Source organism: Cherax quadricarinatus, chromosome 63 (genome assembly GCF_038502225.1).
Source record: "Cherax quadricarinatus isolate ZL_2023a chromosome 63, ASM3850222v1, whole genome shotgun sequence".
NCBI classification, from domain to species: domain Eukaryota; kingdom Metazoa; phylum Arthropoda; class Malacostraca; order Decapoda; family Parastacidae; genus Cherax; species Cherax quadricarinatus.
In genome coordinates this window covers 21,829,627-21,855,713 of record NC_091354.1, presented here as the reverse complement: position 1 = coordinate 21,855,713, position 26,087 = coordinate 21,829,627, and the positions used below count along the sequence as shown (strand labels likewise).

The 26,087-nt window shown below is 44.1% G+C and overlaps 1 protein-coding gene across 1 annotated transcript in view; it reads right to left on the bottom strand.

Annotated features, from left to right (window-relative positions):
• Positions 1–21,690, bottom strand: part of LOC128698274 (uncharacterized) — a 930,221-nt gene extending 908,531 nt beyond the window's left edge. The window contains exon 1 of the mRNA XM_070098682.1: positions 20,713–21,690. Coding sequence (XP_069954783.1) covers positions 20,713–20,770 — 58 coding nt within the window. The 5' untranslated portion in view covers positions 20,771–21,690. The remainder of the gene's footprint in view (positions 1–20,712) is intronic.
• Between the last annotated feature and the right edge of the window lie 4,397 nt (positions 21,691–26,087).

Genomic DNA, 26,087 nt, shown 5'->3' with positions numbered 1-26,087 from the left:
AAAATTGCTTTACAGTTAGTCATGGAGGCTACCAGCTCAGGCACGCTTAAATTTACTATTATTATAGTTCATGTTACGTTGTTCCACACTAAAAGCTTAGAAATATATTGCAAAATATCCGTTATGAAATGAGATTCACTGTAAACTGGTGTCCAATAGAACATGCTCGTCAGAATCATTTACAATATCTCGAAATTCTAAGGTGGCATACAGAGCACAGCAGCTCAGACTCAACCATGTATATAAAATTATTAACAACCAGTGTCAAGAATCTTCCTGCAAATTTTGTCGAGGTTACAAACCCATTATAATACTAAGGTAAAGTTTGCAACTGTAAATCAGCCACAGTTGATGCCCAGTCTTAACCCTTTACCCTTTGTTACAAAGTGATATAATAAAGCCAGTCTAAATATAAAGCAAAATATAAAAATAGAAGCAAAGAATATCTAATGAATGAAGATGCAGAGAGAAAGGACAGTAATTTCTTGTTTTATTAAAATATGTTCCTGATGTGATGTATTCATTTGTATAATAACATATATTTATTAATATTACTGAGGGTAGAGGATAGGACGACATGAATATATGCCTATGTGAAAATAAACCTATCTAAAGTAACTATACAACAGGAACCCTGATGTCAGTAAATCATATTTGCTTAATTTTATTAGGTAATCTTTTCCTAGACGTGAAAAAATACAGTTTTGAGTAAACTATATACAACTATAGTAAAAGTCTAAATTAATGTTTGAATCCGAAATACACATCACGTTCATAAGTAACCCAGTAGATTCTATTTTATATTACTGACAAGTTAATGAATAAGACACATTTGCAACCTTTGGTATCTTAATTGACAAAACGTTTCACCTATACAAAAGGCTTCTTTAGTTGAATACATTCAGCAATAGAATTCTGGCAGTAGTAGAAGTAGTCTTTACGTTATCAGTCCGTCACCTTCGGTGGCAAGTGGTCTGGCTCATACCTTAGGTATGAGCCAGACCTCATATTCCTGAGTAGAGGTATGTAAGGTGTTAGGAATTCTTTCCCAGTTATTTTGCTAAACCATTGTTCAGCATGACCTGCTTCCACTCATGAGCCCCGATCAACTCTGACGTCAATTACTTTGCTAAACCATTGTTCAGCATGACCTGCTTCCACTCATGAGCCCCGATCAACTCTGACGTCAATTACTTTGCTAAACCATTGTTCAGCATGACCTGCTTCCACTCATGAGCTCCGATCAACTCTGACGTCAATTCTTGCTGCTTCATCTCATCTCTACTTTGTATAAAAAGTCTGTCCGCTTGCCTTTGCTTAAGGCTTGAGGGACTGACCACCACCTGCTGAGGGTGACGAACTAATAATGTTAAAACTATTTTACTGCGTCCAGAATTCAACTGCTTCCAGTATTCGACTGAAGAAACCAGCAATAAAGATACCCCAAGTGTTCCAAATGTGTCCTAGAATAAGAGCATTAATTTTCATCCTATATTTGTGTAGAACTGGATTTTTACTCCTTTAATTTTTATTTACATTTGCCTATACAAGCAGCTGGGTTCTAGAGAAGTGACGTACAGTGTCTGTACTCTCAGGTAATAGTGAGGATGTTGTGGTTGGAATATTTGTTTGAATGGGGTGTTCGTCCTGTTCTGGCAAGACGGCTATTTAGACCTAGTGAATGTATTTACATTTTTTTTTAGGTCACTTTGTCTTTGTGGGAAACAGCCAGAGTATGATAAAAAATAGATTTATTTTGTATTTATCTCTGCTATTTAATTCTTATCTCATAGACCCGACCTGATGATAATAGAAGCTTTATCTGTTGATGATCCTGCTAATTAGGATTTACATATATATTTATTTTATTAACACATAGGCCGATTCCCACCAAGGCAGGGTGGCCCGAAAAAAAAACTTTCATCATTCACTCCATCACTGTCTTGCCCGAGGGGTGTTTTACACTACAGTTTATAAAATTACAACATTAACACCCGTCCTTCAGAGTGTAGACACTGTACTTCCCATCTCCAGGACTCAAGTCCAGCCTGCCGATTTCCCTGAATCCCTTCATAAATGTTACTTTGCTCACGCTCCAACAGCACATCAAGTATTAAAAACCATTTGTCTCCATTCACTCCTATCAATTACGCTCACGCATGGTTGCTTAAGTCCAAGTCCCTCGCACACAAAACCTCCTTTACCCCTCCCTCCAACCTTCCCTAGGCCGACCCCTACACCGCCTTCCCTCCACTACAGATTTATGCACTCTCGAAGTCATTCTATTTTGCTCCATTCTCTCTACATGTCCGAGCCACCTCAACCCTTCCTCAGCCCTTTGGATAATAGTTTTGGTAATCCCACACCTCCTAATTTCCAAACTACGAATTCTCTGCATTATATTCACACCACACATTGCCCTCAGACAGGACATCTCCACTGCCTCCATCCTTCTCCTTGTTGCAATATTCATCACCAATGCTTCACACCCATATAAGAGCGTTGGTATAACTATACTCTCATACATTTCCCTCTTTGCTTCCACAGACAAAGTTCTTTGTCTCCACAGACTCCTAAGAGCACCGCTCACCCTTTTCCCCTAATGAATTCTATGATTCACCTCATCCTTCATAGACCCATCTGCTGACACGTCCACTCGTAAATATCTGAATACATTCACCTCCTCCGTACTCTCTCATCACCTAATCTTTCTATTATCCTCATCACCTTACTCTTTACATATATGAATATATATATATATATATATATATATATATATATATATATATATATATATATATATATATATATATATATATATGCATTCTATTAAAAAAAAAACGGCCGTCTCTCGCCGAGGTGGGGGGGGGGGGGTTGACTTAAAAAGAAGGAACAGTTTCATCCTCATTCACTCTATCGCTGTCTTGTCGAGAAGAATATATACGACATTTCAAAACTGCAAATATACTCACCCCTTCTCCAGATTGGAGGCACTGTATTTCCCACCTCTAGGACTCGAAAGAGAAAGGTGCTCCCTATACAGGCGAAGGCAAAGAATAACAGAACTGCTACAAGAGGCCAATTTAACTGTAATACGAAGGGAGATACTGGTCAGAGAAATAGCAACCACGGAACATGAACTAAACAAGAACCTTACTGGAGTCAAGAAAAGCTGGAAGAACTAAAAGTCATACATGAAATTGAAAGGCACCCAAAATATTTCTATTCTTATGCCAAATCAAAGTCGAGAACAACATCCAGTATTGGGCCCCTACTTAAACAAGATGGGTCCTACACAGATGACAGAAAGGAAATGAGTGAGCTACTCAAGTCCCAATATGACTCGGTTTTTAGCGAGCCGCTAACCAGACTGAGAGTCGAAGACCTAAATTAATTTATGAGCGAGACAGAATTTGGTAGACTCAAACCTATCTGATATTATCCTGACGCCAAATTACTTCGAAAAGGCGATAAATGACGTGCTCATGCACTCTGCCCCAGGCCCAGACAAATGCAACTCCACGTTCATCAGGAAGTGCAAGAAACCCCTATCACGTGCTTTTAACATCCAATTGAGACGGGGCATGGACACAGGGGTCGTGCCACAGCTTGTTAAAACAACAGAGATAGCCGCACTCCACAAAGGGGGCAGTAAAGCAATAGCAAAAAACTACAGATCGATAGTGCTAACATCCCATATCATACAATTCTTTGAAAGGGTTCTAAGAAGCAAAATCGCCGCTCATCTAGATACCCATTAGTTACACCTCCCAGCATACATAAGGGGGATTACCAATAGACCCCTGGCTGAATTCAAGAGGGAACTGGACACATACCTGAAGTCAGTGCCGAATCAGCAGGGCTGTGGTTAGGACATCGGATTGCACGCGGGAAACAGTAAAAGCCTGGTTGATCAAGTGCTGATCCACCATGGGGCCTAGCCACAGGCTGGGCCGCGGGGGCGTTGACCCCCGAAACCCTTCTATATCACGAGCGGCCACATTCTTTAACATTCTTGTGTAATACTCTGTCAAAACCGTACTTAAGTCTAAATAAACAGTATTTATCATGATCAACTGCTTTAAGTGCTTTTCTGAAGAAAGTCAGTAAACTAGACAGGCAGGAACGGCTCTTGATGAATCCGTGTTGAATATCAATCAAATATTGCTTACCAAGGTGACTTGTATTTATATGAGCTATAAATTACTAATATTTGTATGCAGTTTGGGTCAGGCTTACTGAATGATAATGACTTATCCAATACTTTAAAAACAAAGGAATTATATTTGCCATCTTCCATAACTCTGACATTACACATGTTTGATATTATGTATTAGGAAAGTTAACTTATGGTTCATTAAGTTCCATTTTGCCCTTTTTTAAATTCTTTGAAAAAAAATGTTCATCGTGGACTCGGGGCTAACAATTCTTCATAGTAATCTTCTGGATCTTCCTCATCTTCAGCTTTAGCTCAGTCCTTCTCACCAGCTTGTAATTCCCTGCAGCTCCCTTCCTCGTCGCTGCTATGTTCCACCTCCTTATTAAAGCGACAATCCAAGCACAACTCTTCAAGTCACTGAATCTCATTTCTACTCTCCTCTTATTCCACCTTCGCCTGAAGGTGAGGATGCTACAAGTGAGGAAGTCAGACTTAGACCTCGCTTGATCAAGAACAGAATGCACGTCCTCAGTCGACACTCTCTCTTCTCTTACATCATATACGTCAGATACATTTCTTAGATAATGTCTAAAATCGTGTTGAGTGTTGTTTATTAAACTACGCATTGTGTGTGTGTGTGTGTGTGTGTGTGTGTGTGTGTGTGTGTGTGTGTGTGTGTGTGTGTGTGTGTGTGTGTGTGTGTGTGTGTGTGTGCTCACCTAATTGTACTCAGCTAATTGTGGGTTCAGGGGTCGAGTCATAGCTCCTGCCCCGTACGTCTTCACTGGTCGCTACTGGGTATGTGTGTGTGTGTGTGCTCATCGAGTGGTGTTTGTGATGAGCGAGAGTCATCTCGTACCGCAGCCTCCAAGATTTCTTTGATCGCTATCTCTGATATTTAGCTTATTTGGTCTTTTCACATCTACTCCTGAATCTGGGTATCAAGTTTGTCTTCATTATTTTTCTCCTCTAAATCACCTCATCTTTCAAACAATGGAACTAAAGAAATAATTCCTTCAAAGCAGGGGAAATTGCTGACCTGGAGAGTGTACACAGAACTTTCACGGCACAAATTAGTACGATAAGGCACCTAAATTATTGGGAACGGTTAAAATCCCTTAATTTGCAAAAGACTCTGCTGTAGATGCAACATCACCCCCAGTGAAAAGCAGGGGCGCCACGAGTACACTGAGACAACACAACAAGTGTCAGGGGCCCAAGGCTGTTCAACTGCTTCCCACCATACATAAAGGGGATTACCAGTAGACCCCTGGCTGTCTTCAAGAAGGCACTGGAGAGGTACCTAAATTCAGTACCTGACCAGCCGGGCTGTGGTTCGTACGTCAGTTTTCGTGTGGCCATACTCGTGGTTAATCAGACCATGATCCACCACGAGGCCTGGCCTCAGACAGGGCCTCGGGGGCGTTGACCCCCGGAAACTCTCTCCAGGTATGCTACAGGTATACTACCCTCCAATAATGATAGGTAGCACATGAATATCTGCTTAATAAATCGAGCATTGCGTCACTAACCATATAATTTATCCATAAATAACAAAAAGGCACAATACCGTGACTGGAACGATACACAAAAAACCCGGACCGAAATCTCGTCGTAAGCTCCTCTCTTTTATGTGCGGGTTATTTGTGTATAATTTATCCATATTCATTTCAGAGAAGAATAACGTTATAGATGATGTCCTCTCCATCGAAATCAACTTAGCTAGGTATACGATTTATTTCTGATGTGTATAGGGGACAAAACGCATACAAAGCACAACACTACAATGATAAGCTTATTGACCAATATGTTTCCTCGTAGTCGTGTTAAAGTGTAGATGACACTTGTTTAAGTATATTACAATTAATGTCTCTTATTGAGTACTGTTAGCTGGTGTGGGTAGTGGAGAGGTAGGTGGTCTCATCTGCTGGATTTTTACGTTAAGGGTCACATCTCTCTCACACGATGACTACTCTAAACCCTGGTTGTGAAACGGTGTTCTATGGTGGAGTGTTCTGCGGTGTGGTGTTCTGTGGTGTGGTGTTCTGTGGTGGGGTGTTCTGTGGTGGGGTGTTCTGTGGTGTGTTCTGTGGTGGGGTGTTCTGTGGTAAGGGTGCTCTGTGGCAGTGATATTCTGTGGTGGGATGTTCTGTGGTGGGGTGTTCTGCGGTGTGTTCTGTGGTGGGGTGTTCTGTGGTGGGGTGTTCTGTGATGGGGTGTTCTGTGGTGGGGTGTTCTGTGGTGTGTTCTGTGGTGGGGTGTTCTGTGGTGGGGTGTTCTGTGGCAGGGGTGTTCTGTGGTAAGGATGCTCTGTGGCAGTGATATTCTGTGGTGGGGTGTTCTGTGGTGGGGTGTTCTGTGGTACGGGTGTTCTGTGGCAGGAGTGTTCTGTGGAAGGGGTGTTCTGTGGAAGGGGTGTTCTGTGGTAAGGGTGTTCTGCGGTTGGCTGTTCTGTAGTGGGGTGTTCTGTAGTGGGGTATTCTGTGGTGGGGTGTTCTGTGGTAGGGGTGTTATGTGGTGGGGTGTTCTGTGGTAGGGGTCTTCTGTGGCAGGGGTGTTCTGTGGAAGGGGTGCTTTGTGGTGGGGGTGTTCTGTGGTAGGGGTGTTCTGTGGCAGGGGCGTTCTGTGGTAAGGGTGTTCTATGGTAAGGGTGTTCTGTGGTAAGGGAGTTGTGTGGTGGGCTGTTCTGTGGTAGGAGTGTTCTCTGGTAGGGGTGTTCTGTGGTAGGTGTTCTGTGGTAGGAGTGTTCTCTGGTAGGGGTGTTCTCTGGTGGGAGTGTTCTGTGGCAGGGGTGTTCTGTGGTAGGGGTGTTCTGTGTTAGGGGTATTCTGTGGTAGAAGTGTTCTGTGGTAGGAGTGTTCTGTGGTAGGGGTGTTCTGTGGTAGGGGTGTTCTGTGGCGGGGTGTTCTGTGGTGGGGTGTTCTGTGGTGGGGGTTTTCTGTGGTGGGGTGTTATGTTGTTAGGTAAGACACCTAACAACCTGTCGGTATTTTATACCATTTTAAGGGTATTCTGTGGTAGGGGTGTTCTTTGGTGGGCTTTTGCGTGGGGGCGTGTTCTGTATTGGAGTGTTCTGTGGTAGGGGTGTTCTGTGGTAGGGGTGTTCTGTGGTAGGGGTGTTCTGTGGTGGGGTCTTCTGTGGTAAGGGTGCTCTCTGGTAGGGGTGTTCTGTGGTGGGGTGTTCAGTAGTATGGTGTTCTGTGGTGGGGTGTTGTGGAGGGGTGTTCTGTGGTGGGGTGTTCCGTAGTAGGGTGTTCTGTGGTGGGGTGTTGTGGAGGGGTGTTCTGTGGAGGGGTGTTCTGCGGAGGGGTGTTCTGTGGAGATGTGTTCTGTGGAGGGCTGTTCTGTGGAGGGCTGTTCTGTGGAGGGCTGTTCTGTGGAGTTGTGTTCTGTGGAGGGCTATTATTTCGTGGGGTGTTATGTGGTGGGGTGTTCTGTGGTGGGGTGTTCTGTTGTGGGTTGTTCTGTGATGTGCTGTTATGTGTTGGGGTGTTCTGGTGTGGGGTCCTCTGTGGTAAGGGTGTTCTGTGGTAAGGATGTTCTGTAGTAGGGATATTCTGTAGTGGGGTGTTCTATGGTAGTGGTGTTGTGTGGTAGGGGTGTTCTGTGGTGGGTTGCTCTGTGGGGTGTTCTGCGGTGTCGTGTTCTGTGGTGGGATGTTCTGTTTTGGGGTGTTCTGTGGTAGGGGTGTTCTGTGGTAAGGATGTTCTGTGGTGGGCTGTTCTGTGGTGGGCTGTTCTGTGGTGGGCTGTTCTGTGGTGGGGTGTTCTGTATTGAAATGTTCTGTGGTAGGGGTGTTCTGTGGAAGGGGTGTTCTGTAGTAGGGTGTTCTGTGGTGGGGTGTTCTGTGGGAGGGGTGCTGTGTGGTAGGGGTGTTCTGTGGTAGGGATGTTCTCTGGTGGGGTGTTCTGAGGTGGGGTGTTCTGTGGAGGGGTTTTCTGTGGTGGGCTGTTTTGTGGTGTGCTGTTCTGTGGTGGACTGTTCTGTGGTGGGGCGTTCTGTGGTGGGGTGTTCTGTGGTGGGGGTGTTCTGTGGAAGGGGTGTTCTGTGGAAAGGGTGTTCTGTGGTGGGCTGTTGCGTGGTGGGATGTTCTATGGTATGGGTGTTCTGTAGTAGGGTATTCTGTTGTGGGGTGTTCTGTGGTAGGGGTGTTCTATGGAGGGGTGTTCTGTGGAGGGGTGTTCTGTGGAGGGGTGTTCTGTGGAGGGGCGTTCTGTGGAGAGGTGTTCTCCGGAGGGGTGTTCTGCGGAGGGGTGTTCTGCGGAGGGGTGTTCTGTGGTGGGGTGCTCTGTGGTGGGGTGCTCTGCGGTAAGGGTGTTCTGCGGTAAGGGTGTTCTGTGGTAAGGGTGTTCTGTTGTAAGGGTGTTCTGTGGTAATGGTGTTCTCTGGTAGGGATGTTCTGTGGTAGGGGTGTTCTGTGGAAGGGGTGTTCTGTGGTGGGCTGTTCGGTGGTGGGCTGTTCTGTGGTGGGTTGTGCTGTGTTCTGTGGTGGGGTGTTCTGTGGTAAGGGTGTTCTATGATAGGGATATTCTGTGGTGGGGTGCTCTGTGGTAGGGGTGTTCTGTGGTAGGGGTGTTCTGTGGTGGGCTGTTGCGCGGTGGGCTGTTCGGTGGTGGGGTGTTCTGCGGTAGGATTGTTCTGTGGCAGGGGTCTTCTGTGGCAGCTGTGTTCTGTGGTAGGGGTGTTCTGTGGTGGGCTGTTGCGTGGTGGGGTGTTCTGTATTGGAGTGTACTGTGGTGGGGTGTTCTGTGGAAGGGGTGTTCTGTGGTAGTTGTGTTCTGTGGTAGGGGTATTCTGTGGTGAGGTGTTCTGTGGTGAGGGTGTTCTGTGGTGGGCTGTTGCTTGGTGGTTTATTATGTGATGAGGTGTTCTGTGGTAGGGGGTATTCTGTGGTGGGGTGTTCTGTTTTAGGGGTATTTTGTGGTAGAGGTGTTCTGTGGTAAGGGTATTCTGTGGTAGGGGTGTTCTGTGGTAGGGGTGTTCTGTGGTAGGGGTATTCTGTGGTTGGGATGTTCTGTGGTAGGGGTGTTCTGTGGTAGGGGTGTTCTGTAGTGGGGTGTTCTGTGGAAGGGGTGTACTGTGTTAGGGGGTGTTCTGTGGTAGGGGTATTCTGTGGTAGGGGTGTTCTGCGGTAGGGGTGTTCTGCGGTAGGTGAGTTTTGTGGTGGGGTGTTCTGTGGTAAGGTGTTCTGTGGTGAGGGTGTTCTGTGGTGGGCTGTTGCTTGGTGGGGTGTTCTGTGGTGAAGTGTTCTGTGGTAGATGTATTCTGTGGTAGGGGTGTTCTTTGGTTGGGGTGTTCTGCGGTAGGGTTGTTCTGTGGTGCGCTGTTGCGTGGTGGGGTGTTCTGTATTGGAGTGTACTGTGGTGGGGTGTTCTGTGGAAGGGGTGTTCTGTGGTAGTTGTATTCTCTGGTAGGGGTTTTCTGTGGTGCGGTGTTCTGTGGTGAGGGCATTCTGTGGTGGGCTGTTGCTTGGTGGGGTGTTCTGTGGTGAGGTGTTCTGTGGTAAGGGGTATTCTGTGGTGGGGTGTTCTGTGGTAGGGGTGTTCTGTGGTAGGGGTGTTCTGTGGTCGGCTTCTCTGTAGTAGGGTGTTCTATGGTTGGTTGTTCTGTTGTTGGGGTGTTTTGTGGTGGGGTGTTCTGTGGAGGGGTGTTTTGTGGTGAAGTGTTCTGTGGTAGAGGTGTTCTGTGGCAGAGGTGTTCTGTGGTAGGGGTACTCTGTGGTACGATGTATGGTGGAGTGTTCTGTGGTGGGGGTGTTGGGTGAAACGAGAACATATGTATTCATGCAATTCTTAAAAGATCACAATCCTACGATCGTTTTTTTTTTCTGTAATACGTTAGCCATAACCATCTAGTGGTAGTATGCAACACTGCAACGTATAGTGGTATGCAACACTGCAACGTATAGTGGTATGCAACACTGCAACGTATAGTGGTATGCAACACTGCAACGTATAGTGGTATGCAACACTGCAACGTATAGTGGTATGCAACACTGCAACGTATGGTTGTATGCAACACTGCAACGTATGGTGGTATGCAACACTTCAAGGTATGGTGGTATGCAACACTTCAAGGTATGGTGGTATACAATACTGTAAGGTATTGTGGTATACAACACTGTAAGGTATGGTGGTATACAATGCTGTAAGGTATGGTGGTATACAACACTGTAAGGTATGGTGGCCTTGAGATATTCTGTTTCATTCTGGACTTTTAAGGAAATGCTGAGTGGATGATTTAATTACGTTATTCAAAGTAATTATTTCGACTCTCAGTTTCTCTTAATTAATCAATTGGCACACGTCAAACTGCAAGTCATTTAAGTTGAAATGGCTTGCCTTGACATTTAATGTAAGTTGCGTATAGTGTATATAATGACTGCTGAAGGAATATGTTAAATCTTAAGTTATTATTAGGCCTTTCTTTTTCTTGTCTTTCTGTCACTCCCTCATCCTTTCCCTTTCCTCTACTATTTTCTTCCCTGAGTATTCCACACCATTATAGCCACCGAAAGAGATCTCATTTACTGCGCGCCCCCCAGGCTGAGGACGGGCGTGCTACAGACAGAGAGACAGACAGACACCAAGGGACCAGTCAAGTAACCGGCAGCTTTGCCATTCACTCACAAAAGAGCTCGATTAGCAGAGAAAATTGCCTGAGGGAGTTACAAGACTCTGACGGTGAATGGCTTTGAGCAGGACGGCCTGCCACCTTCAAGAACCTAGGCTCAATGTGGCCTTCTACCTCCAAAAAACATTTTACGTTGGATATACTGCCACCTACAAGATCCATGGTCTTGGACAGCTTGCCACTTACAGGATCCTTAACTGAGAGTGCCCGCTTCCAAGACCTGCCGCTGCCTCTCCATGACTCTTTTGCTTAGGATAATCTGCCACCTCCAAAATTCTTAGCTCAGTGCCGCCTGACACTTCAAAGATCCCTGCTCTGGTGGTTTACCACCTCAGAGACTGTTAGCTCATGGCTGACTGCCTCGTCCAAGAGTCTTAGCTCAGGATTGACTCCCACATCCAAGAGATTTAGCTCAGGATTGACCGCCACGTCCAAGACTCTTAGCTCAGGGTGTTCTGCCACCTCCAAGGCTAAGGAGCTTACGACAGCCCGCTAACTCAACTTTCTAAGCTAAGTAAGTAAGCACAGCCTGCCACCTCCAAGTCCCTTATCTTAGGTTGGACTTCCACCTGCAAGAACTTGAAGTAGGGGCAGACTTCCACCTCCAGTACCTTAAATCAGCTACCAACACAAATTACATTCTGCCATACATTAAAACTTAGTTCAGGCAGAGCGCAGAGCGGTCTACCACCAGGTAAAACTCTTACCTCAACTTAGGCAGGAAGACTTCCACAGCTTAGACTTTCATCTAAGCTTAGCCAGGGAAACTTCCATACCTTAATCTCTTATCTCAGTTTATGTAGGTCGGACTGCCATATTTAGAACCCATATAATAATTCAAGTTGGTTGGAAAGGTTTGCCAGGAAACAGGATAAGGGTCTCCTTACGCGGGTCTTAGTCAGATGATGGCCCGCCGTTGGATCTTTCGGTCCTCTGACCGAGGCCATCCGCTGGCTTACCGGTCCACCCCTTTAAAAATTATGGTCGTAGTTATAACCATTTATAATAGTTCAAGGAGGAGGAATCTAATACGTTCCGGACCTCTTTTCTAAGTACATGTATAAGATATACACGTCTAGTTGTTATCAATGACATACTACTGTATAGAAAGCCACTTGTTATGCAGAGTATTTCTGCAACTTAGGTAAAGTTTGCTCAAGGATGCGACCCATACCAGTCGAGTAACTCCCAGGTACCCATCTTTACTGATGGGTGAACATGGACAACAGGTATAAGGAAACACGTCATATATTTCCACCCTTGCCGAGAACTGAACCCGGACACTCAACGTGTGAAGCGAGAGCTTTGCCACCAGGCCACGGGCCAACTATCCGTTAAAGTGTGGTGGAGGACCTATAATAGAATGGACTAAGTCATGACAACCAGCACCGCTTAATTATTATTATAATCAAAAAGAAGCGCTAAACCACAAGGGCTATACAGCACCGCTCAAGGAAAGGAAAACCCTGCATCACAAACCTATTTAAGTTCTATGACAATATAACAAAAGTAAGGAAGGAGAAAGAGGGATGGGTAGACTGCATCTTCATGGACTGTAAGAAGGCTTTCGACACAGTATCACAGAAGAGACTGGTTGAAAAGCTAGAGGAGCAGGCAGGAATAGGAAGGAAAGTACCGCAATGGACCAGGAAGGAAACAAAGTGTGTCGGTACGAAACGATGCGTCAGATAGGGTGCATGTGTCGAGTGGGTTTCCACAAGGGTCAGTTCTAGATCCGGTGCTGTTTCTTGTATATGTGAATTACTTGGCGGAAGGAATAGAGTCAGAGATGTACCTGTTTGCAGTCGATGTGAAACTAATGAGGGCAATACAAGCGTACAAGTATCAGATAAACCTACATGGGGGTCTGGATATACTGCAAGCCTGGTCTGACAAATGGGTCCTGGAGTTTAACTCCACCAAGTGCAAAGTTATCAAGCTTGGGGAAGGACAAAGGAGACCGCTAGAGGAAAAGGATCTTGGGGTGAGCATCATACCGAGCACATCTCCTGAGGTTCACATAAACTAAATAACTGCTACAGCATATGAGTACCTGGAAAACCTAAGAATCTCGTTTCCACATCTAAATAGGTAGAAGTCATTCACGACACTGTACACCGTGCACATCTGGCCCATATTGGAGTATACAACACCAGTATTGCATCCACACCTGGTCAAACACGTCAAGAATTTAGAGAAAGTGCAAAGGTTTGCAACAAGACTAGCCCCAGAGCTGAAAGGTTTGTACTGCGAGGAAAGGTTAAGGGGATTCAGCGTGAAAACACTGGAGGACAGGAGGGATAGGGGGTACAAGATAACATATAAAATACTGAGTGGAATTGACAAGGGACAGACTGTTTCAGAGATGTGACACAGCAACGAGGGGTCAGGACTGGAAGTTGAAAACTTAGATGAGTCGCAGGGATATTATGAAGCACTTCTTCAGTCTTAGAGTTGTCAGGAAGTGGAACAAACTGGAGAGTGATGTAGTGGAGGCAGGATCCATACATAGCTTTAAGAAGAGGTATGATAAAGCTCATGGAGTAGTGAGAAAGTGGACATAGTAGCGACCAGTGAAGAGACGGGGCCAGGAGCTATGAATCAACCCCCTTGCAACCACAACTAGGTAAGTACACACACACACACACACACACACACACTGAGGTGTCCCTGTTTGCAGATGACGTGAAGTTGATGAGAAGAATTCACTCGATCGAAGACCAGGCAGAATTACAAAGGGATCTGGACAGGCTGCAGACCTGGTCCAGCAATTGGCTCCTGGAGTTCAATCCCACCAAGTGCAAAGTCATGAAGATTGGGGAAGGGCAAAGAAGACCGCAGACGGAGTACAGTCTAGGGGGCCAGAGACTACAAACCTCACTCAAGGAAAAAGATCTTGGGGTGAGTATAACACCAGGCACATCTCCTGAAGCGCACATCAACCAAATAACTGCTGCAGCATATGGGCGCCTAGCAAACCTCAGAACAGCATTCCGACATCTTAATAAGGAATCGTTCAGGACCCTGTACACCGTGTACGTTAGGCCCATATTGGAGTATGCGACACCAGTTTGGAACCCACACCTAGCCAAGCACGTAAAGAAACTAGAGAAAGTGCAAAGGTTTGCAACAAGACTAGTCAAGATTGAACATTAAAATGGTATAAAATGCCGACAGATTGTTAGGTAAGACACATATGCAACAGTTAGGTATCTTTATTTCGAAACGTTTCGCCCACACAGTAGGCTTCTTCAGTCGAGTACAGAAAAGTTGATAGAAGCAGAAGAGACTTGAAGACGATGTAATCAGTCCATCACCCAAAAGTTTTGAGGTGGTCAGTCCCTCAGTCTGGAGAAGAGCATTGTTCCAAAGTTAGAAACAATATGGAGTTGAAGTGACAGGATGGAGCCTTATATAGCGCCAGGAGGTGAGACGTAGGTCACTAGTAGAACGCAGATGTTGGGAGGTCAGGTCCCTCTCAAATCCAGCCGTTCTCACTAGTAGAGGTAGTCGAAGTTGATTTCAGGTCTGTACCAAGATACCCTTGTGTTGCAGTGTCTGACAGATTGAACATTAAAATGGTATAAAATACCAACAGATTGTTAGGTAAGACACATATGCAACAGTTAGGTATTTTAATGTTCAATCTGTCAGACACTGCAACACAAGGCTAGTCAAGAGCTAAGAGGTACGTCCTACGAGGAGAGGTTAAGGGAAATCAACCTGACGACACTGGAGGACAGGAGAGATAGGGGGGACATGATAACGACATACAAAATACTGAGAGGAATTGACAAGGTGGACAAAGACAGGATGTTCCAGAGATTGGACACAGTAACAAGGGGACACAGTTGGAAGTTGAAGACACAGATGAATCACAGGGATGTTAGGAAGTATTTCTTCAGCCACAGAGTAGTCAGTAAGTGGAATAGTTTGGGAAGCGATGTAGTGGAGGCAGGATCCATACATAGCTTTAAGCAGAGGTATGATAAAGCTCACGGTTCAGGGAGAGTGACCTAGTAGCGATCAGTGAAGAGGCGGGGCCAGGAGCTCGGACTCGACCCCCGCAACCTCAACTAGGTGAGTACAGCTAGGTGAGTGAGTACACACACACTGTCGATAAGTTCCTTTGACAACCATTAAGAAATCAGACCAAGCAACGAGTAATGACATTAAAATATCAGAGAAATTTATTTGATATCTCGCCTTTATGTGTTAATATCCATTGTGCAACAAGCATTGCCCTATATAATGAAGAGAGTAATAATAATTACAAAAAATATATCGGAAAAGTATCGGTAGCGGCAAAATTTTGGTATCGTCCCATTAAAATCTGAACAATGCGTACACTTGTCGAGGATATACTGGTATACGTGAACTCGACAACGCTAAAACAGTGATAGAGGAACCTCTTGCTCGCTTGATCACAGCACAGGCTGATACACACACACACACACACACACACACACACACACACACACACACACACACACACACACACACACACACACACACAAAAATAGAGGAACCTCTTGCTCGCCTGATCACAGCGCAGGCTGATACACACACACAGTGATAGAGCAACCTCTTGCTTGCTTGATCACAGCACAGGCTGATACACACACACACACACAGTGATAGAGGAACCTCTTGCTCGCTTGATCACAGCACAGGCTGATACACACACACAGTGATAGAGCAACCTCTTGCTTGCTTGATCACAGCACAGGCTGATACACACACACACACACACAGTGATAGAGGAACCTCTTGCTCGCTTGATCACAGCACAGGCTGATACACACACACAGTGATAGAGCAACCTCTTGCTTGCTTGATCACAGCACAGGCTGATACCACACACACACACACACAGTGATAGAGGAACCTCTTGCTCGCTTGATCACAGCACAGGCTGATACACACACACAGTGATAGAGCAACCTCTTGCTCGCCTGGTCACAATGCAGGCTGATACACACACACACACACACACACAGTGATAGAGGAACCTCTTGCTTGCTTGATCACAGCACAGGCTGAAATACACACACAGTGATAGAGCAACCTCTTGCTCGCCTGATCATAGCGCAGGCTGATACACACACACACACACGCACACACACACACAGTGATAGAGAAACATCTTGCTTGCTTGATCACAGCACAGGCTGATACACACACACAGTGATAGAGGAACCTCTTGCTTGCTTGATCACAGCACAGGCTGATACACACACACAGTGATAGAGGAACCTCTTGCTTGCTTTATCACAACACAGGCTGACACACACACACACAGTGATAGAGGAACCTCTTGCTCGCTTGATCACAACACAGGCTGATACACACACACACACAGTGATAGAGGAACCTCTTGCTCGCTTGATCACAGCACAGGCTGATACACACACACACACAGTGATAGAGGACCCTCTTGCTCGCTTGATCACAGCACAGGCTGATACACACACACACACACAGTGATAGAGGAACCTCTTGCTCGCTTGATCACAGCACAGGCTGATATACACACACAGTGATAGAGGAGCCTCTTGCTTGCTTGATCACAACACAGGCTGATACACACAGTGATAGAAGAACCTCTTGCTTGCTTGATCACAGCACAGGCTGATACACACACAGTGATAGAGGAACCTCTTGCTTGCTTGATCACAGCACAGCCTGATACACACGCAGTGATAGAGGAACCTCTTGCTTGCTTGATCACAGCACAGGCTGATACACACACAGTGACAGAGGAACCTCTTGCTTGCTTGATCACAGCACAGGCTGATACACACACAGTGACAGAGGAACCTCTTGCTTGCTTGATCACAGCACAGGCTGATACACACACAGTGATAGAGGAACCTCTTGCTTGCTTGATCACTGCACAGGCTGATACACACACAACTGCTGAACGTCGATGTATGGCAATAGCTCACATTATCGTATTACCTTGTCTACCTAGGTTCATCCAATCAACATTTTTATTGTCGATATCCTCAGGAAATGTGCATCTCGCGAACTCAAATGTTCACTAGCACGTCATTCTCAGATAACTACAGAAGTTCAGCGACTCACTAGTGCACTTGTCCAGGGAGCAGAGACAGATATTGATCTGAAAAGATTCATTCAGTTCCTTTTTGACTTTACTGTCTTTTATTAACAGGCCATAACACATTCTGTGCAATTGGTGGAGCAGCCAATCACTCCTCCTGGAGAGGTTATCATCAAGAAAAGTTAATCACCCCAGAGACATACATTTTCAATGTTTACAGGAATCTTCGGTCAAATCAACATTCTAAGATACAAGAAACCAGTTATACCTGCACTTAAACCTGTGACTATCGGATCACTCTTGCCTCCTGATAAACCAGAGACATTTCATCTTAAAATCTCCAAAGCCCTTGATGCTTTATGGTAGATTCACTCTTGGACTCCAATCAAACCAATGACCATTATGGGAAGGATTCATGTGAATAGCTGTCAGTACAGGTCATTACTCTAAAAGCATTCCTACATTACCAGAAGAACAAGTCTTGACTGATCATCTACTTCACATAGAACCATCCACATAGTGAGACTGTAAGGAAACAACATAAGACTGACGCTGATCTCATAGTCTCAACAGACTGAGAGGTCAGTTATTGCAGTTGGAACAGACGCAGATCTTTTCGTGATGCTGTCTTTACAAGCTTATCCAAATGCAAATACCCACATGTTCCGCTGCCGAAACCCAATCCAAATGTACATTAATCAGGAAATACAATCTGCTAATGTCAGTGTCATGCACAATCTCAAGTTCGTGATTGTTGTCACTGGCTGCGATACATTCTCTGCCATTTACGTGAAAGGGAAATTTAAAGCACTAGATATTATCTGCTCTGGTGAAGGATGAATGCTGTTACCAAACAGTACCCAAGAAGAAATAGCAAGAGCTGGGGAAACCTTCATCCTACAGTTATATGGATCAGCCAGAGCGAAGTCACTGCATGAACAACGATACATCATGTACAGACTATCAATTCATAAAGCATTTTTATCCTCTGTGATGAAGAATTAATCACCGGCTCCTATACTCGCAGGTGCCAAGTGTCATTCATACCTCACCCATCACACTGTGCAACGGGGGATTGGCAGTGAAAAATCTCCCATGGAATGGGAATGGTACATGGCACATTGGTAGTAATAGAAACAGATAAGCTGGTTCATTCAGGCAAAGTGCTGCGTGTGATCTGTGGCTGCAGATCCAGGTGTGACAGATCTTGTGGCTGTTGAAAATGTGTATTAAGTGCCCCAGGCAAGCACCTGAGGTACTTAAAATTAACCAAGCGTTACTTAACCTATGTAGAGGGCATGGAAATAAGCAATGAATATGCCCTTGACACTTTCATTCAAAATAGTCCACTGAATGAGCCCAAACAATTATGTAACGATAAGAATAACTGAAGGTGTTAATTTCATGACTTAATTTGATAGTGACGGTGTCAATACATTTCCATATCAAATAAAAATGATAATTAGTAAGCTTTTTGACTATTGTAAATTAACAGTTATTCAAATACTTTTCCATCTAAGTGTTAACTATTTTACTTTACATAATTTACTTTATTTACTAAAACACTGTTCTGTTATATTATATTTTCCCACCACAATTATAACTGAAGAATGACCGGAGAGAATTTCATAGTTCATTAATGAATTTCAAATGACCAAAAAACTGAAAGCACCATCTTGGTATAGGATGCTATGTGCTGAGGCATTCTGATGTGTCAGAGGGTTGATAGATCTGAATGAGGTTATTTTGCATAAAGAAATATCCATCATACCCTCTCCTGCCTTGACCTGGCAAACATCATATCAGATTCTGTTTTGTGTGAGTGAGCCATAGCTGTAGTAGCGAGATTGTTCTCATTTTGTTTTTACTCTATTCCGAAAATCTGCTCATTAGTACATTTAACTTGACCCTGACTCTGCACGTCACTGTACATATTTGTACATTGGTTCTGGAGGTGAGTATATAAGTTAAATCAATTTTTTTCCGTGATCCTCTCATCTGCAGCAAAATTGTATAAGAAAGGGATTTCTCACTTCTTCATAATCGTCTTTCGCTGTCCTATGCTGTTCAACAGATCCTCACTTCCACTCCTGCCATCATCATTCCCCTTAGTAGTAGTAAAAATAAGAGTAAGCAAAACCATATTTAGTCTTGCTAGTGTAAGGATTTTAGCATCCCAAAACACGTTCTGGATCCTTAGTTGTTTGTCATCCTTACTGTTCTTTAATTACAAGTAATTCAAGGGATAAGAGATATCATAACTGAGGAAGTACAGAGATTTCTTACTGCCTACAAACTGCCAAAAATCATATAAACTACTGGAAACGCTTCCAGCTACATGTAATGTCCTCTTAGGAACTCAAAAAATTGATACTTGAGGGGTTGGTCCTATACTTACACACTACCTTAAGAGCTTACCAGAATGAGAGATACAGGAGGAAGTGCAAATAAACGTGTTGATCCGCAATAGCATTAAACTCCTCAGCATATATTGAAAATAATCCTTCGCCAAGTACCGGATCAACCAAATTGTGATTCCAGTGTCGGCCACCTGGATGATAACGTTAACACCCTATTTGAACTGGCAACCAAGAAGGAAGTCTGGCCTCAGGCCTGGCAAAGAGGATAGACAAAAACTCGAAATTGTTACAGGTATGCTATGTATATTTGCTAAGGTCTAGGATAGGCAAATGTTGAGACAAATATAATACAAAGTTTCAAGACTAGATAATATCGGGTCCAAGAGGCAAAGAATAAGTAAAAAGGAGGTGAGAGTGCTAGTAAGTTGGAACAGGAGCTATAAATCAACTTTTACGAACATAACTAAGGAAGTATAACTTGCTAAGTGCACATAGCCTGCCTAATAATCAACAAAAAGGTGGAACAATACATAAATAAAAATACATAACCACTTACAAAGTGACTTTGCAAATTATCCAAGTCGGACCAAAATGTCGTGGTAAGCTCCTCTCTCCTATGTGCGGGTTATCTGTGTACTGCCTAATAACCCTTAAGTGTACTAGTGAAATATTTTACCAAAGTGAGTCACTGCCATTGATTCAAAATGGCTGAATTAAGTGTCGTTGATGATATATTTTTGCAAGGTTATTTTAATGGAACATTGTAAATAACTGCTACGAACGACGACATCTGTGAACCTGTGTAAAATAACAGGAACAGATAGCGACAATCTGTTTGAATTATATTCGACAAAAATAAATTTCATTTTTACTGCGTATGAAGATGGAGTGGCAATTGTACCGGACTGACAATGTAGTCTCTCCCTCGTGTGAATCTATAACTGGTTCAGAAATATCTAGACAATTAATGGATATATTTATAACAATCCCCGGCTGACCCGCACTGTCAGGGCTCCACCACACAGAGTATATCAGTCTGCCGTCAATGTTTCACAAAACGTATATTTCTTGCTCTTATATGAATGTAAATATTTATCTCTGTTACTTGACCAAAGATCTTCCATCCCCTACACACACACCTGTGGTGCAGTGGTCAACGCAGTCGGCTTACAACCGATTGGTCCCGGGTTCGAATACCGGGCAGGGATTGATGTATGGGAAGATCTCCTTACACCCGTTGCCTCTGTTTACCTAACAGTAAGTAGGTACATGGGTGTTGTTCTATTGTTGTGGGTCGCATCCTGGGAGATGGGCAATGTTACGATATATGAGGCACTAGGACTCCCATAAATAACCTAATTGCTCTCACTTTTACTGAGTAATCAGTAACAATGCCGCAAGGCACACACACACACACACACACACACACACACGCACACACACACGCACACACACACACACGCACGCATACACACACACACAGGTGGAACACTTACCGTTGATCAGTGCCAGTATGAAGTGAACAATCAGCACTGCTATTCTGGTGATTGCCATATTCCCTGCTGGCGACGCTGGACGCGGTCAGTACATGTTGGGTGATGTCACAACCTCGCTCCTCCAGTAAGAGACGACCCTCAAGACGGAGACAAGAGGTGTCACTACCCTTTGAGAAGGGAGTGACGATACAGTGACGTCACCGTCACACTAGATCAGTATTCATTACCCTAATGACGTCTCAGTATTGATTTCAGTAAGTTGGGACGTCACAGTTACGGTTGCCTAGTAATGATTACCTTAAGAAGGTATTGTCCTCACATTTAAGTATTCATTACTCTTCAGAAGGTAGTAACTTCAGAGTAACACCAGCACAGTAGTAGTTAGTAACACCAACTCTATACTAGTTAGTAACAGCAGCCCAGTACTAGATAATAACACCAGCCTAGTACTAATTAGTAACACCAGCCCAGCACTAGTTATTCTCCAGTAATAGAAACATCACAGTAACACCAGCTCAGTACTGGTTGCTTCCCATAAGTGGTAACTTTAAAGTAACACCTGCCCGGTACTGGTTACTCGTGTGAGGTACTTAACAGTAACACCAGCTCAGTACCGGTTACTTTTCAGTGGGTAGTAACTTCACAGTAACACCAGTCATGTACTGGTTACTTTTCAGAGGCCAGTAACTTCACTGTAACACCATCCCAGCACAGGTTAATTTTCACAGTAACACCAGCCCAGTACTTGTTACTCTTTAGACAGTAGTAACTTCATAGTAACATCAGCTCACTATTGGTTACTTTTCAGAGGATAGTAACTTCATAGTAACACTCACCCAATACTAGTTACTAACACCCGCCCTGTACTGGCTACTTTTCATGGGGAAGTAACTTCACAGTAACGCCAACGCTGTACTGGTTACCCTTTGGTCACTCGATGCAGCAGGAGACATCTCTCAGTGTTGTTCTTGAAGACCGAATTCTGCAGAGAAAAAAAAAGACAAAAAATTACCAAACGAGAGACCAAAATGAAGAAGTGAATAGATCTCATATATCACTAAATTATGTTATGACTTAACAGGCAGTTGTCTACTCTGGAAATTTTGATGGATATTACGACAGTAATGTGTACTCGTGAACATGCAGAATGTTGAAAAAAATGTCTAAAGTAGGTGCAACTGTTTATTGTGTACTAACTATATGCTGGATGTCAGAGATTAATGTATTTTTTTTGTATTGATGATACAAAATGTTTTATATCTGGGTCAAAACTAACATAGAAACCCCGCCTAACATTATTTACAATAGCGTAATTTTAATTACCTAGGTTGTGCAATGTATACAATAGTAGAGTTTAAATTTGACATTAGTTAAAAACATTTGTATTTATTGTTATCGTTAAGTTCAGAATGATTTCCCCTGATTTATGGCAAAAAAATCCATGTATATATATATATATATATATATATATATATATATATATATATATATATATATATATATATATATATATATATATATATGGAGGTACCACCTCTATAACTGGACTGGGGACCCTCATCCTCAGAGAAGACAATAAACGTACCTCAGGGAAAACTCAAGGTTCTCCCCGGAGCTGTTTGAATATTTTCTTCTCCTACCATCCCCTATAATTTATATTATATATGTTCTTTATTAGTAGACAGAATTCATTGATAGAAAACACAAACTTGAATACATTGGTACAATATATCAAAGGTTATGAATCTCCTCCAGCTCCTCCGAAGCCTGACGCGAGCCCAGTATGCAGCAAGCTTTTCCCCTCTGGATGGCCACACTGAGGCGCTGGAACATGAATGTGGCTGCCCTTGGGTCCCTGGTGGTGTCGACGAGTCTGGAACCCAGTTCTTTAAGGAGACGTGTAGCATGTTTTTCCCATGATCCCAAGGTCTCTGATCCCACTGGGACAAATTGATACTGTTGGCTTATGTCCCTGTACTTGCTGATCTTGTACTCCTCCCTCTGGTCAGCAGCTCCTCCCTGTCGCCATACACTGTGATGGATATAGGTGTCAGCCAGTGTGGACACACAGGTATAGTCCAATGCTAAGAGCTTGCCATTCTTCCAAGGATAGATGGTGATCCCATCGGGGCGGATTGCTGGGTTGTGGGTATTGTTGGCTGCTAGTGATCGGGGCTCTCTCTTGGCTGGGCATCCAGCTGTAGCAAGGGTTCTTTTTATGATGTCGTTGATCTCATTGTGTTTTGCATGCCAGCCCTTGGTTTTGGAACAGTTAAGATCATGTAGACCATATTGGTCGGCTTGAGCACTGCCGCAAATACGTGTATATTCCATGTGAATTGAAGCAACAAGGCGCAAAGCCACTGCAATACGGAGGTTCTTAGGGGCGAGGCGCGTTCCCAATGCCGATATTGGGACTGTTTGGAGGAAGTTCCTGGAGTGATGTGCATCACAGCTTGGAGACAACCTCCCAACTGATGTTGCAGCCCTGAGCATGTTGGCAAGCACCGTTTTGGCGATGGGGCCATCCCAGCTTGACTGTAAGCCAGTGCTGCACTAGGATTTGGTGCTGGAGCAGCAATAGTCTCCCATTCAGTGATGGCATTGGCATAGTTAAGATCCTGTATTCCTGCTGAATCACTGAGGTTATCAGGAAGAATTTGTCTTATTAACTCGTTTGATGCTATGGAAGAGGATAGGAAAGCTGGTAGGGCAATCTGGGAGGATCTGTGTACTCCCAGCCCCCCAAGACTGCCTGGAAGTGAGGCTTGCAACCACTGTCCATCTTCAAGGGAAAGATTCAATACACTCGCTAGCATGGTCTTAAGGAGTCATATTCCTTGAGTTTTGGACTGCTGAAGGCTGGGGAGCATCTCAGAAAGTAGGTAAGTTTTGGGATTGACAGGCACCTGGTGAGTAGGTAGAAGGCATCGTGTGTGTTAATGTCTTTCATCCTGCCTTCAATCGTCCGGAGATCTGATATATATATATATATATATATATATATATATATATATATATATGTGTGTGTGTGTGTGTGTGTGTGTGTGCGCACGCGCGCGCGCAAGACAACCCAGGAGGGTAGAAATCTTTAACTCAAGTACTATCATACTTCTCAGTGCATCAACAGGAGCTGTGCAATGTTGCAAAAGCAACAACAGGCGAAGTAGGGTAAGTTTTCAGAGTATGGTAGAGTGGAGGCACCAATCAGTCTATCTGAGAGAGGCCCAGTGGGATGCCAACCACACACCGGTCCCCCCCCCCACACACACACCTCATATTGGGTCGGGTTGGGTAGGCCTCGCAGTTTGCAGATAGCATGAGGAAAAATACTAGAAGATAGTTAATAGCCAGCCCTAAGCTTCTAACCGCTGGAAACAGGTCATGTGACATAAAAAGTTACATTACAATAGTGGATCATTACATACATTGCAGATCATTACATACATTGCAGAACGTTCCAGAATATTCAGGAAATATTCTCAGTGCCAGTTAATGTACCTCTGTGAATTCTCCTATTCAGGCTTTCTTTCTTATGATAACTAGGCTATAATTAATTTTAACGTCATTAGTATCAACTACCAGCTGCTGATATCATTATCATTATAATATTACCAACAACCTGATTCATTAAACCATTATACTAATTGTAATCACCATGTTGCAACCACCTATGTGCAGTGGTGGGCACAGTTCTGCTAATCCGTTAACCACTATTTAGCGGAACTAACTTTTTGTTTAGCGGATTAGGGTTTCCGCTAACTTCGGAAACCGATAGCGGACTGATTAGCTTCCGCTAAATATAGTTCCGCTAACTTTGAGTCTGCTAACAAAAAATTCATACGTTGTTGGTAGTCGGAAAGCAATGACTTTTCAACGGCACACATGATTGTTCCTGTCTGTTGTGACTTTGTCAATGGTCCAAGTCGGACCGAAACGTCGTCGTAAGCTTCTCTCTTTTATGTGCGGGTTATTTGTGTATCTGGAGCGGGCATTTCTCCAACAGTCAGGCACGCTATTGGATGACTAAGCACAAACGTGAGTTGTCAACGCAGCAGACGCAGCATCTGAGCAGCATTGTTATAGTTTTACAGTGTCAGCCATCACCGGGGTGGGTTATTGCTTATCGTTATGAACAGGGGAGATGTTTCTGTTCTGCCTGAGGATGTTGTTGAGGAGTCTGCAGCGGCTGTGGTTGAAGCAGAGGCTGCTCAGGCTGTGGACCAGGAGTCACAGAACCTGTGGCCCAACCTCGATGACTATTTTGTCCTCAAGTCAAGGGATACGAAGAATGCCAATATTTTGTATTTCCTGTGCATCATGTGCCCGCCCATGGAGACCATCATCAAGGGACAGGCGGCGAGCCTCTACAACTTGAAGTCGCATCATGTTTGAGGAGAGAATCAAGGCCGAATCTTCCCGGGGAAAACATGGGAAATCTTCACGCGGCAGCGCCACTAGCAGGAACAGTAGTCGTCACAGCCCCCTGCAAAGAGAGCACACCAGACCACCATTGGTGAAGCATTTGTTGCTGCTTGTACTAGCATCTGTCAGTCTGTGGTGGACACAGAGATTGTGTTTCCATGAACAAACACAGAATAAAAAGAATGAATACAACGAGTACCTTTAACTAATGAAGAAAACAGTCAAATAAGCTAACTCAATCTGTTCGGGCGCTATGGAGCTTCAGTGCAGCGACAAGTGTGTCCTTGTCAGCCGGTCGCATTACATCACATAATTAAACAGTCACTATTTTCGCATTAGGAGCACTTGGTCATCATATGACCTTGGCATTTTATATCTTAATGGAAAGTTCACCAAGTATGTTTTTAAAGTCTTAAAAGTAAAAGTAAAAGACCAAATTACTAAACCGAATCTGAATTCACGAGAAATAGTTAGCGATTAACATTCAGTGTTAGCTTCCGCTAATTTTCTCGGCCGTTTAGCAGTTTAGCATTAGCGAAGCTAATTTCTTAGCGGATTAGCGGTTAGCAAAGCTAACTTTCGGTTAGCTGTGCCCACCACTACCTATGTGTACCTTGTACCGCTGTGCCTTACACGGGTTAGGACCTAAATAGGTCAAAACATTTCTTTTAGGCTATCCTAGGACAATTGCACATGTGATCCCATATTTAAATGAATCCATATACCTACTTCCTCACTACAGATGTTATATCACTGAGGTTGCAGTCTGTATTGCAGCACACTACCTAGAGCACCTGTTTTAGCCCTCCTCAAGGTGAGCGAAAATTCTAACGCACGGGACCGTACAGTTATATAATCTTACAATATTATAAAAAAAATACTTGTCGTGGAGGCTAGTACAGCAAATGGGGAGGAGGATGAAATTATCTCTGAAGCACCCACACCATCGA